Source organism: Zootermopsis nevadensis, unplaced genomic scaffold (assembly GCF_977971745.1).
Source record: "Zootermopsis nevadensis isolate Lab colony 2312 unplaced genomic scaffold, Znev_1.0 Znev_ptg000012l, whole genome shotgun sequence".
Taxonomy (NCBI): domain Eukaryota; kingdom Metazoa; phylum Arthropoda; class Insecta; order Blattodea; family Termopsidae; genus Zootermopsis; species Zootermopsis nevadensis.
In genome coordinates this window covers 7,927,843-7,940,683 of record NW_028259144.1, presented here as the reverse complement: position 1 = coordinate 7,940,683, position 12,841 = coordinate 7,927,843, and the positions used below count along the sequence as shown (strand labels likewise).

General features: G+C 34.7%; 2 protein-coding genes and 1 long non-coding RNA gene across 6 annotated transcripts in view; 2 read left to right on the top strand and 1 right to left on the bottom strand.

The window, feature by feature from the left end:
• Positions 1–2,063: 2,063 nt before the first annotated feature.
• Positions 2,064–5,601, bottom strand: RpS3 (ribosomal protein S3). The gene is made up of 4 exons (XM_022069101.1): positions 5,479–5,601; positions 4,764–5,083; positions 3,618–3,805; positions 2,064–2,313 (listed from the first exon to the last, which is right to left on the bottom strand). Exons 1-4 carry the CDS (start codon positions 5,506–5,508, stop codon positions 2,123–2,125), a joined length of 729 nt encoding a protein of 242 aa, XP_021924793.1. The 5' UTR covers positions 5,509–5,601; the 3' UTR covers positions 2,064–2,122.
• A 50-nt stretch (positions 5,602–5,651) lies between these two features.
• Positions 5,652–11,975, top strand: LOC110832262 (cathepsin O). Of its 3 annotated transcripts, none has more exons than XM_022069093.2 (7): positions 5,652–5,877; positions 6,450–6,688; positions 7,104–7,239; positions 8,340–8,488; positions 8,919–8,963; positions 10,180–10,448; positions 11,122–11,975. In XM_022069093.2, the coding sequence occupies exons 1-7, from the start codon at positions 5,683–5,685 to the stop codon at positions 11,157–11,159; spliced, it is 1,071 nt and encodes a 356-aa protein (XP_021924785.1). In that variant the 5' UTR covers positions 5,652–5,682; the 3' UTR covers positions 11,160–11,975. The 3 variants fall into 3 exon arrangements, with proteins under 3 accessions (XP_021924785.1, XP_021924787.1, XP_021924786.1); XM_022069095.2 differs by lacking the exon at positions 5,652–5,877 and adding an exon at positions 5,967–6,102; XM_022069094.2 differs by lacking the exon at positions 5,652–5,877 and adding an exon at positions 5,992–6,201.
• Positions 11,976–12,116: 141 nt separating this feature from the next.
• The window catches only part of LOC147873957 (uncharacterized), a 72,324-nt gene continuing 71,599 nt past the window's right edge, over positions 12,117–12,841 (top strand). For both annotated transcript variants that reach the window (XR_015534919.1, XR_015534918.1), the window contains exon 1: positions 12,117–12,841. This is a non-coding gene — a long non-coding RNA (uncharacterized LOC147873957).

Genomic DNA, 12,841 nt, shown 5'->3' with positions numbered 1-12,841 from the left:
TGTAATTTATTTTTTGACTCAGAACACGTCAGGAATGGATTGTACGACTTTTTCGATCACCCTTTATGGCAATAACAGCAACTTGCACAACAGAAAAGTGAGTCACTACTAATGGCAGCTCTCAGCATCTTACACTTGTCAAAATAAGATGAAGTGATGGCTAAATCACAGCAATAAATAAAAACCACAATCAAATTTAATTTTACTCTGTTATTCCTATCTTCTAACATTCATACTTAAGTCACACAAAGATAGACCCTCATAACTATACCTGACATCTGCACAGAAATAAAAAAAGGAGTGGGATAGAATATAACAAATTTTAGGATTTCTCACTCAGGCTTCATTTTTCTCTCACCACAGATAAGTGGACAAACAGCTTTATTGTCCTGGCCATAAACAATTCTGATTCATCCCTGTTATGTTAAGCACTACTGTATTGTAGTGCTAAATATAAATTCAAATTTTGGTCTGTTTTATTACCAACTTGGGGGTTTGCAACCAAGTTCTTGAAATTATGACCTTGAAAACAGTGCTGGGCATCACTCCATTTATGTGCTCTAACAACTGTTACTTTAAACTGAAATTGAGCAATTGTGGTAATGCATTTCCTTGTTTCAGACCATTCTGAATAGGAAATGTATCAGTTTACCTACGCAGACTATTCTATCACTGACATGAAAATTAAATCCATACACACATAAATTATCCTAAATCTAATTACCACTGTATGAAGGAACTAAACTGCAGAGTAAGACCAGGATGGGAACTAGTTTGGAAAAGATATCACACAGAAACACCATGAGAAGACAGAGGCTTAGTTGTCAGATGACCCACTTAAAGTGGAAACACTACAGGTGGGACATACAGATTCACATCTGATGAATGTTACATCACTGACAAATATACCTCAAAAAGCAAGCCACAGCTTTAAATATAACTGTGGTTGTGATGATGACCACTCTTGAAATAATTTCATATCATAATACACTACAGACATGTCAATTCTGAGTTTAGAAGCACTTTTCTCCTCAGAAATGGTTGGAATGTCTGTGATTACAGTGAAACCTCTATCCATCGTTCCCGGAACTATCGTTTTCCCGGATGCATCGTCCGTTTTGTCCGGTCCCGGATACATCCCATATAAAATAATGTTACATTTTCCCGCTTCTATCGTTCCTCGAACTATCGTTTTATCGCATCGATTGTTCAAAAATCTTAGTCCCGGCCCACAATTTTCCCGCAATGATCGTTTCTGAGAATTTAAAATACTGGGTTTAGAGATAAATTAATACCGAAAGACGCATAATGTTTTTGGAATACACAGTAGCGGTAACCTGTTATGTCGCCCAACCAGCACAGATTCTTTTGGAATGAGGGGTCAGCGGTGCAGGGGTGATAGTTGGAGTGAATGGCGGTGCCCATTGTCAGAAATTTTACGATTTTAATTTGGGTGCACTCATATTTCGTTCCAGCGATGCCAGATGGCATGTGCAGTTTGAATTTCTTCACAAATGCTTTTATTATAAGTACAAAGGAAAGGCGAGCGAAACTTTTTCATTCTTCTGGTTCATATCGTGTCTTCTACAGCTACGTTTCGTTGAGTTCGGCAGTAATAGTACTTCCATTTTTCCTGTTATAGTCCGCAAAGGTTGAGGGAGCGGTGAGGAAGAGGGAGAAACGACGAATGCGAGCCCGAACTTTGCCGAAGCACACGCTGCATTGGCAAAAGTGAAGTCGTTCTTTTATGCGCATAATATTAGTGATCGTGACGAGGAAAACATTTTGAACGTGGAAAGTGCTCTGTTTGGCCTAAAAAGTAAAGTTTCGACAAACCAGTTGTCCATTAAAGACTTTTTTGGTAAAAAGAAGTAACTTTGAAAGAGAAACATTGTTTTTTTTTAAATTTTTAATGCTTTCCCGCATCTATCGTTTTTATTTCCCACCCCCGCCGAAAACGATGCATCGAGGTTTCACTGTATCTTCATTCAGGAGCATAAGTCTGTTTTTAAATGAAAATAAAAAATACATGGTATAAACATTTCAGAAATTGAAATACCGAATAACCAATCTTGATTAAACTTTATTTATTAAATGACATCCTGTTATTTACATGATGCATTCAAAGTGGAGTGGCACCTGGTATTGGAGGAGCATCAGGTTTAGCTGATTTAACATCACTTATTGGAACCGTAGGCAAGATCTCTTCCTTTGGTTCTACAACTGATACATTATCTGGAAGTGGCTTTTTTGGGCCTGTCTTGCCATTAGGATCCCATGGCAACATGATCTTGACTTTAATCCCCAACACTCCTAAAATAACAGCAATAAAAATGTAAACCAATCACGAAACAACAGAGATCACATAATACAAACTTCATAATATGCGCTATTTCACAAAATAACCAATATTTTAAAATAATTTACATAGTTTCCAATGGATCAAAAACTCAACGAACAACTGATGTTTCTTCTCACATTAACTTACAAACCAAACGGCTCTTCAGCTTAAAACTTGGCCCAAACATCTCACAGATACTAAGGAAAAAAACTCCTCCCAGTAAAGCAGTCTTGATTGCACAACTGTTTTTACAATGCCAATAATGTATCCTTACACCATTAATTTTGAACAGGAATGTTATTAAATAGATTATTAGCATAAACTAAACACCTAAAATGACACAAGGTTCATTAAAACACTACAGCATAAAGAGATAAGTAAGTGTAAAAAAAGAATCTGACCGTCATTAGCTAAAATTTTTGATTTAAACAGACTTTACCATGTGTACAGAAAAAATCTGGCAATGTGAGTCAGTGTCCGTTAAATCTAAAATCCATTAAATGAAGGGTTTACTAACAATAACTTAATATTTGAATAAAAATTTCCTTGGATATTATCCATTGTCTAGTAAAATATAAAATGTAAAACGACGTTTCGGAGATGGGACTCTATCTCCGTCTTCAGGTTCCTACACAGTTGGGCCCACTAGATAGAGCTAATCCGGAGATAGGGATTAGCTCTATCTAGTGGGCCCAACTGTGTAGGAACCTGAAGACGGAGATAGAGTCCCATCTCCGAAACGTCGTTTTACATTTTATATTTTATATTTTACTAGACGATGGACTATATCCAAGGAAATTTTTATTCAAATGACTCTTCACCATCGTCAAGATTTAATAACTTAATAGCTACATGATGTAAACCTAAGTCTTATGAAGGCACATTAATAAATTTTGTAACATAAATTGTCCAATAAATTAGCCAAAAATCTTAGACTTTTCCTCCTTCTTAAATAAATTAAATTATATAGCACAGAATGGTAAAATAAATGACATCTGCAAAAGGTGTGGAAAATTATGTGAAATCAATCAAGGTAGATGCACATTTAGCCGAAATCCAAATATGGTACCTTCTAAATGAAAAGCAAGAATGCTACTGAGCCAAACTTGCTTGGTAAAATGATGTGATTAACTGAATAACAATTTGATCTTTGAGTAATGCACCATTATTTTTGAAGAATGATTGAGATAAAAACAAAGCATAGGAGACTCCAGATTATATCCCGAGACCTTCGAAATATAAAGTTCCATACAGTAAACTATATTGATGTACATACCCTGCCTGAGGAGGACATGGCGGGTGGCAGTATCAACATAATCATTTGTTGGTTCCCCACTGTGAATCATCAGACCATCCACAAACTTCATAGACTTGGCTCGTTGCCCTCTGAGCTTTCCAGAAACCACAACTTCACAGCCCTTGGCTCCACTTTCCATGATAAAACGCAACACACCATAACAGGCCCTAGAGTATACAGTCAAAACCATTATCAACGATGCTTTACCTCAACATGCCTCCAGATATGTTGTCTGCCAACCTACGGTATTTAACAATGTTGTCAGTAGTGACCGCATAAAAAAACACAAACAGAACATAAAATAAATGTGACTTCTGGTTTTATACCTATTAAGTACTGCCATGACAGCTGAAACACCAAGAGGAAAGAAGTTAAAATAAACCCACAGACTGTTCACTGATTGGGGGATGGTGAGGAAGGTTTACTTATCTACCCAACACCATTACGCATGCCAAAACAAACGTCAGTAAATGTTGATTACATGAGCTGCACAAATGCTTAGGGCCACCCATTTCCCCATCAAAATTGCCTCATCCTGTGTTCTTCCTTTCATATAAAGAGCCACTTACAAACCCATACAAAACCAGAGGTAAAATGATTTCTGTACATTTGAATCCCTACATTTTTGATAGAATATGGGGAAAAACAAAGGATTCTGGGAAAAAAAGTCATAGGCATTATCTGAACTCAGTCTGCTCTACATTTCATCATAAATGCATTTCCGATTTGTTTGTAATTCCCAAATGCTTTTTCTTTCATGGAATTCAATACCATTTTAAACTGAGAAATTCTATAAACGTTTATAATCTACTTGGAAATTCACACATAAACATGCCACTTTCTGCACATAGCATTTTTTATAACAAAGAATTTTCTTTTTGTGAAAAAAAAAACAAAAAAAAACATTGACTACTACTAACCAAGAACTAACCTCAGCATCCACTAACGGATTTTGACATATAATCCATCATCAATGTGTTGTTCATTACAGTGTTGTCACATTGTTTCCGAAACAGAGGAGTATTCTATATTATGAACATATTACATGTCTGGCACATTTCCTACATACAAGTACATATTTATACATATGTGTATGTATAACTAGTCTGAAAACCAAATGTTTACCTCCTCACAGCAAGTCCACCAATCAGCTTGTAACGCAGAGACTCTGCTTGAGCAATAGCACACAAACCTCTTGTAGCAACTTTCTCTGCATACAACTCAACAGAATGCTCTGGAAAATTAAATCTCTTCTGAACAACTGAAGTTAATTCTCTAATGCGACGGCCTTTGTCTCCCAAAACATTCTGTGTACGAGTAGCCATAATGATTATTTCAGTCCGTGTTGGGGTCACCCGAACCTCAACTCCAGAATAGCCATCTTCTGCAAGTTCACGAGTTAGGAACTCGTTCAGTTCAGCCTTAAATACTCCGTCTCCAACGAACTGCACAAATATAAAGAGTGGTATGACATACTACCTGTAATCACTGTGCCATGCAAAAGTGGCATAAGTACTTAACTGAAACCTATCTTCTACTCTGTAAACGAACATTCCCATATACATAATACAGTATCCAATACCTAACAATACTGCACTCACAATGTTAAGCGTTACCCTAAGGACTGCATTAAAATTATATAACATTTACATACGAAACATGTCGCACTCTCTTGTAACAAGTACAAACACCATGCTCCTACATCCAACTAATCTCAGTCTTTAACAAAGCTGACAACAATTTCATTAAGGTACTTGGAAACTATTAATTTCCTTATAATTGTATCGTAACAGAAACACTAGCAGTTTTAGCAGTATGATTAGTTAAATATAATACAAACCTTCCTTTTCTTTGATATTGGATTCGCCATGTTTACTGTAAATGCACGAAAGATCCCTTTACTCCACAGATGATCATAACACAAACCAATGTGTAGAAATTATCTCTGAAATTGGAAAGAAAAATGTAGCACAGATATTAAGAAGACTTGCCTCTATGAGAATTATATTTCACTATACGAAGCTTATATTCTCCGATTTTCATCATGGCGGTGGTATGGAGAAGAGTTTTTACAGTTCTCGGTTTAGTTGGCTTGTGTTTTTTTGGAATTCCAATTAAAGTAGATAAAAATCCTGAAATACAAAAAGAAGAGTTGTTCAAAGAATTTTTACAAAGATTTAACAAGTCTTATTGTATAAATAATAAAACAGAGTATGCGAAGCATTATAATAATTTTAAGGTATGAGAACTCTTAACCATCAAATGTTGCTATATGCGTACATATGCTAAAAATTGTGTCGAAGAGTATAAAAATTATATGTACGTAATTTGAAGTTTATTTTTAAAATTTGTTTTTACCTGGTAACCATTGGATTGCCGTTGAAAATTATTACCTTGTGCGTTTCACAGTGGCCATAAATCAATTGTTATGGTAGAAAATTTTGTGTTAGAGGTTTTCAAGGCGGTGAGTCTGAGGATGGCTGCCTTCTGGGTTATTGTGCCCTGTTGTCTAGAGACAGTCATCTTCAGTAATTTTTTTTCTTTTGCCCTATTTATTGTCAAGGTATTAGTTTATATTTTGAGTTGTATACATATGCTGTGAACGTAACTACAACAGCTCGTTGCATACTGTCTGAACTTCTTACTTATGTAAATCCGGTCCTGATATGCAAGTATATTTTGGGGATTTCATTTATAAGCCGTTTAGTTTGTGAAGTAAAAGAACAAGCCACTGTTCCCAGTATTTATTATAAACTTTCGTAGTTTGTACTTTTTATGTTTCCTTTTCAGGGATAATTTTGTTTTTTTCAGGAGTCATTGAAGGTAATTGATGAATTGAATCAGGGCAGATCAACAAATCACAGTGCCCTTTATGGCATAACAAGATACTCAGACTTGTCAAAAGAAGAGTTTTTACACCTTTATTTGCAACCTAGGCTACATGATCACTTGCATTTGAAGAAACAGAAGCAGATTCATAATTCACAAAAATATTATTTTGGTCTCAGCAAGAGAGCATTGGTAGATGACCTTCCCATGCATGTTGATTGGTAACTTTATTGACATTTACTATTCAGAAATTTCTTTTCCAGTATTTGAATTTCCTGTATTTTTTGAAAGCTGAGGGTTCATTACAACCAGATGATTCTGATCCACACCCACCAACCCTTTTTCTCTTTAATTCATTTTAATATTATTCCACCATCTGTTCCCATGCCTTACAAGGGGTCTCGTCCCTCCAGGCTTTCCAATCAAAATTTTGTATATTTATTTTCTTCCCGTGCATGCTACCTGATGCACTGATCTCATCCTTTTTGTTTTCATGGTCCTAATAAAATCTGGTGAAGAGTGTAAATTATGAAGCTCATCACAGTGCAATTTTCTCTAGTCTGTTATAACTTATAAGTATGACTGATTGTTATTGTTATTATCAATATTAGTGTTAGTATTAGTACTTCATTACAGGAGGGAGAAGAATGTGATAACAGAGGTTCGTAACCAGAAGACATGTGGAGCATGCTGGGCCTTTAGTACTGCAGCAACTGTTGAAGCTATGTATGCGATAAGGACAGGGATACTACATAAGTTTAGTATCCAGGAGGTAAGTGGCTGTTTAGAGTTTTGATTGTTTCTTTGCAGCATCTAGTATCAATCCCTGATACTAATATATTATTCTGTCTTGTTAAATTCGTGTTTTCTGGATATAATAGCTTCTTTTGCGCTTCAGTTTATAATGACACAGTATTTTCAGGATTAGGTTTTTGTTCTTACCAGATAGTCTGGTCATTAATTTCAGTAGTTTTTGCATTACAGTATTGATAGCTTATTTTAAGTTCTATTCTAATTTCTGTCCTTATGCTTCATAACAATTAGAGTTTAGTTTTCGTTTGAATGAATTTCCATCCCTTTTCAAAACCCCCAAGCTGGAGGACCAGGTCTTTTGTATTAGAGTTTTCATTTGTTAAACTATTTCTGTATGACTGTGTTGTTCTGTTTTCCCATACTTTTCCATAGGTGAGTTGAAGAAGGATGATGGAAAAAATATATGAATTTTTATTGTAAAAAATTTGTTTTGGTATAATAAATGCATTGTATATTCTCAAGTAGAGACAGGAAAAAATAGGAGACATGTCTAATAAGTAGCTTCCAGGGATGTGTTATTCACATATTTATTACTTATAAATAGAGGAATAAGGATAATGGACAGAGTGAAACATTTTTCCTTTTGATGCACCACCTGTTCAGTTCCCGTGTAGAAGAAATCCGGGCTTACTTGTATTCCCACTGGCACACCATAGCTTTCACGTTGTCATCATTATGTTCATGCATTCAAAGATCTCTGTTCAAATGTTGATACATACACTCTCAGTACAAAAGAAAAGAATGGCAGATGTATCACTACTTATGCAATGGTAATTGTAAATGTGAAGTATGGAAGTGAAGGTAAGTCTCCAAATATTTTTAACCTCCGCTAAATGGATGTGATGTCAACTTGGAGCTTTAGCATCTTTACCGTGAAAGAACATCTGGTTTTAACTGGATAGGGGGCCTGAGAACCAACATGGTGGGAAGAGAAAATTCATACCCCACTCATGTTAATTACAAGGTGTGAAATTTATTTTCATTTTAAGTCATTGAGTGGCATTCTGCTCTTAAGATGGTGATGTATTAAGTAAACAAGGGACTCTATGTTGCTTTCAGCTGATTGATTGTGCAGAAAATGGTAATTCAGGCTGTGAAGGTGGAGATACATGCAGTCTACTAGAATGGTTGGTGGACAAGAAAATTAATATTGTATTGGATAATGAATATCCTTTAGTTTGGAGAACACAGACATGCAAATTAAAAGGGTATGTACTATGAGACATTTACGTTTATTTTTTCTTTACAATAAAATATTTGCCTTGCATTCATGAAGTACTTGGTACAGCCAATTGCTTTTTGTGGATGTTCCCACTCAGCAAAACTTTTTAACAAACTAAGTTGTTGTAGTGGGAAGCATGTTAGCACAATTCTAGGTACATTGTGCACCTCTGGTCATGTTAGGGCTGTTTAAAGAGCCATGGGTACGTTGCTAGAACCAGCACTTTCCGAGAAGCCCATAATGATGTGGAGATGCCTCCTCAGTGTACTGTGGTCAGTTAACCCTGTTACCAGCCTGCATTGTTCCCTGTCCAAGGCCATTAGGTCTTTGAGAAGTTAAAACATTTTTTATTTGATTGCTTGTTGCTTAGAATGTTAAAGCTATACAAAAATAATGATATTTGCTGTTTTTTTCAGATCAGAACACGTTATTAAAATAGCTTCAAATTTTTCATGTGAATAGTAAGTATGTGTTTTTCTTAACTATCTGTTTCCTTACCTAAGAGATTTGAGGTTTTCATAGTGGTGAAAATGTTCTTCTGGATTTTGACAGTGTTTTCTTATGGATGGTCATAAACATATTGCAGAAATGTATTAACTCCATATTTGGGGTAGGAGTGAAGCAGTAGCACATTCCCCTGAAGACAAGTGATACTTTTCTTCAAAAATGTTGGTAACCATCTACAAGACTGCATGGTGTCACAGCCTGAAAGGTCACAGTCTACAATTATCCATCTTCTGTTAAATAAAACTTCCTCATTGAGTTCTTGAAAAGTAATTTTCTCATAAACTATTAAATTTAAGTGAGCCCACATCCATATACATACATTTTCTGCAGTAACTTCTCCACAAAAAATATTGCTTTTTTATACATGAAATAGTAATGAGTATCAGTCCTGAAAAACTGTTTTTCTTCCATTTATAGATTTATATCTTAATATAACAATGTTTCTTTTGTTGTAGTTTGCATCAGCTTCTCATTTTATGTATGTACAGATAAACTTCTGTGTTAGTGCATTTGTAAGATGAATATACTTTTTGGTGTGCATAATGAAGGTTCACTATTGTTCAGGATTTTATTTCATAAACAAGATTGTTTGCATGCCTCCATAAGTAATAATGCAAAGGTAGGCTGTCTTGATGGCCAGGCTTGTGACCCTCCATGGCCAATCCAGCTACCCTCAGATCACTGGTTTAAAAAGTATCTTATACATCTTGCATTTCCAGAAGTTCTGGCAAGCAGTCTTCAAGAAATTTAATTATTCCTCTGCAGTTAAGCAGTGTTCAATTATGAATGGTCCAGGACGTCTGTCATCAGTAATCCTATACCAGATTTTTTTTGCAGACATTCAATGTTGAAAATGAGTCCTGATTCTTTTATTTGTATTCTTTAAAGACCCGTGAGTGGGAATATCCGTTGTTCGTTATTCCACCCATCATTGCCATAAAGTATGAGAAATGAATTGATCACTTCAAATTATCCCACCACAGAATTCCATATGTGAAGGGTAATCTTCAGTCTTTAGGCTTTATTAATCGGTTCGTGATATTTATTTTTGTCCACCAAGATGTTTTAATTATTAGATTTTGAATGTTAGAACTTTTAAAAACAATATATTTGAGTAGTAATTGTCTTTGATTGCAATAAATTTTATGTCTATATCTATGTTCTTGTCAGTTTGGTTGGTTCAGAAGATGAGATCTTGAAGCTTTTGGCTCATCATGGACCGGTCGCAGTTGCTGTCAATGCTTTAAACTGGCAGAACTATCTAGGAGGTGTTATTCAGTTTCACTGTGATGGGGGCCCTGAACACATTAACCATGCTGTTCAGATTGTTGGATATAACCGAAGCGCCCCAGTTCCTCATTATATTGTCCGCAACTCATGGGGTGCTGAGTTTGGACATAATGGGTACCTCTATATAGCAATTGGCAGCAATCTTTGTGGTATGTATTAGCATAGTGTTTTCATTTTGCCTTTTACAGTTTGAATTTTATTTTAAAAATAATACAGTGTTGTGATTAAAATCTGCTTATAATGGAATCTCAAGTGACCTGGACATTTTCTTGTTTTGGACACATTTATAGGCACTTACAGTTTACAGAAAATTTTGCGCAATACATGGAATTTGAATTAAAAGTCATAAATTTGTGTTGAATGTGTACAGTACACTTTACTGAGCTGTGCATGTTTTTAGAAATCAGTTTTTCTTTTTACAGCTGTACAATAAAGTTCCCAGCACATGTTTGATCATAAATCCTGTTTTATTTTTTCCCATTTGTAACATAAATATTAATTTAAATTCTAGAATGCATAGTATGTAACAGATGACCAGAAAGCACACTGCAAGCCAGCTGCAATGCTAAGAGGAAATTTTATATTTCCTTGTTGCATTTACATATGACTCAATGTTATTCAAGATTCCCTTTGTTTTGGACATGGATACATTTACACTAGAGTATCAGGTACTTCTATATGGATTTTATGTGACTTGTAAGTCCACTAAGAAGTCAGAGGAGATTTAGAAGTATTTAAGTTCTATTTGTACCCTTTCGTACATTAGTAATTGTGTGTAATAAAGAGAAACAATGGAATTATATTTCTTAAATCTCATTTCAGGTGTGGCTACAGAAGTATCCACCCTTGATGTCCTCTGAAGAAATATTAATTTTTCCATGACATTGATATCAATCTTGGATTCATTATAATAATATTTCAGTGAAATTTTATGTAAATAATTCTGTAGTTTTTATCTTTTTTCTTGTAAATAATGTTAGCTTTTGAAGTTATATAATTATGAATATCTGCACTGTGTTCCTATGTATATACAAGAAAAATGAACAAGATGTTCACGAAAACCCAAAGATTAAATTAAGCATCCATTTATAGTGATAAAGTGATAGATTTTGTCTTCCATGTAAGGAATTGATTGAGTGACTATCTTTAGGTTGTTAAAAGGTGCAAATGATTTCTTGGTGCTCAAAAGTTAAGCAGATACAGTACAATAATGAAACATTTTATTTTTATACTTTTTTCATTGTGTCATGTTTTTTATATAAATGTGCATAAATTAACTTTGTTTTCCACACTGATGTAACAATAAAGTACTACATGATTATTATTTAATGTAGGTGTTAAATGTTGTTACAAATTAATTGGAATTGTATTAGACTTTTAAAATGGCTAGTTTATATTTATGCCTATAATAGTATTAAAATAAAGTGTGTTTGTTTTGTTTGGCTGTGTTATTTAGTTTGTTGTTGGATGGCATGAATTTCTTGATGGATATTGTGTCTGCCATTAGATGTTTGTTCGATACGGTATGTTGTAATCGGTTTGTGTGTTAAATAGCTCCGAGTCTTTCTGATTTACTTCATTTTTTAGTGCAGCAGACCCTCCTTTGTGGGTTTGCTTATTTGTGGAAAAATTATGTGTTAATATTTGTGCATATTAAATATAATGTTTCATTTGTGTTTGGTTCCCCTAATTCTGTTTTTCCCATCAGGTCTGAACTTCATGCATAACAGTTTTGTCATTCGTGGGGTTATCTAAAACATAACCCTCAAAAAGTGAGATGAGCTGTATAGTATTTGCAGCATTGTGGATAAATCAGAGAACTGTGGTTCTTAGGCTTGCATTATTACTGTAAAGAAAAATAAGGAAATCATTGATGTGTGTATCGTATCAACATTTGTTTTATTTCAAGCAAGTCACACATGAAAGTTGCTTTATCTTCTAATGTAGCTCTTTGCTTTTAGTAAATTGCTTGGGTTAATGTTTGTATGTATGAGATGTGCATACACCTGTTTGCTTCAGGTATGATTGTATTTTCTGATATGTGTAAGTATATTTTAGGAATGAATGTTCTAAGAGTTCCTGATGGAATTATAAATTTTTATCAAAGTGATTTGGGGTTTTCACAACAATGAAAATATGGATTGTAGTTTCCAACATTTTTTTGAGAATGTGTTGCTTTAGTATAGTTAATAATTCTATAACATTGTTTTCACAGGCAAGACAGTTTGAAGTTACTGTATTTATTGTCTATAACCTCAGCTCACAGATTAGTATTTCTGTCTTAAGAGTTTATAAGAAATTGTTACATCTGTGTACATCTTCAGAGCTAACCCTGAAGGTAACAGTTCTGGGTTATGACACCATGTAGACTTATTAGTAGGTAATTAGATGCCCTCTTCAATCTCTGGCTGCTAGGTGACCATAACCAGCTTATTATACAAAGAACAATCTGTGTACACTGCTGTTTCATTACTTGGCAACCATTTAATGCATAATGTGATTAGTATGTGGCACCATGGCAGTCAACAATAAAACACCAAAG

Excerpts from the sequence above, each read along its gene's own strand:
- LOC110832262 (XM_022069093.2), top strand. The coding sequence starts at position 5,683 with ATGGCGGTGGTATGGAGAAGAGTTTTTACAGTTCTCGGTTTAGTTGGC. Across the intron at positions 6,689-7,103 it reads CTTCCCATGCATGTTGATTG|GAGGGAGAAGAATGTGATAA; the intron begins GTAACTTTATTG and ends ACTTCATTACAG. Across the intron at positions 10,449-11,121 it reads AATTGGCAGCAATCTTTGTG|GTGTGGCTACAGAAGTATCC; the intron begins GTATGTATTAGC and ends ATCTCATTTCAG.
- RpS3 (XM_022069101.1), bottom strand. The coding sequence starts at position 5,508 with ATGGCGAATCCAATATCAAAGAAAAGGAAG. Across the intron at positions 3,806-4,763 it reads GGTGGACTTGCTGTGAGGAG|GGCCTGTTATGGTGTGTTGC; the intron begins GTAAACATTTGG and ends TGTATACTCTAG. Across the intron at positions 2,314-3,617 it reads CCATGTCCTCCTCAGGCAGG|GAGTGTTGGGGATTAAAGTC; the intron begins GTATGTACATCA and ends CTGTTATTTTAG.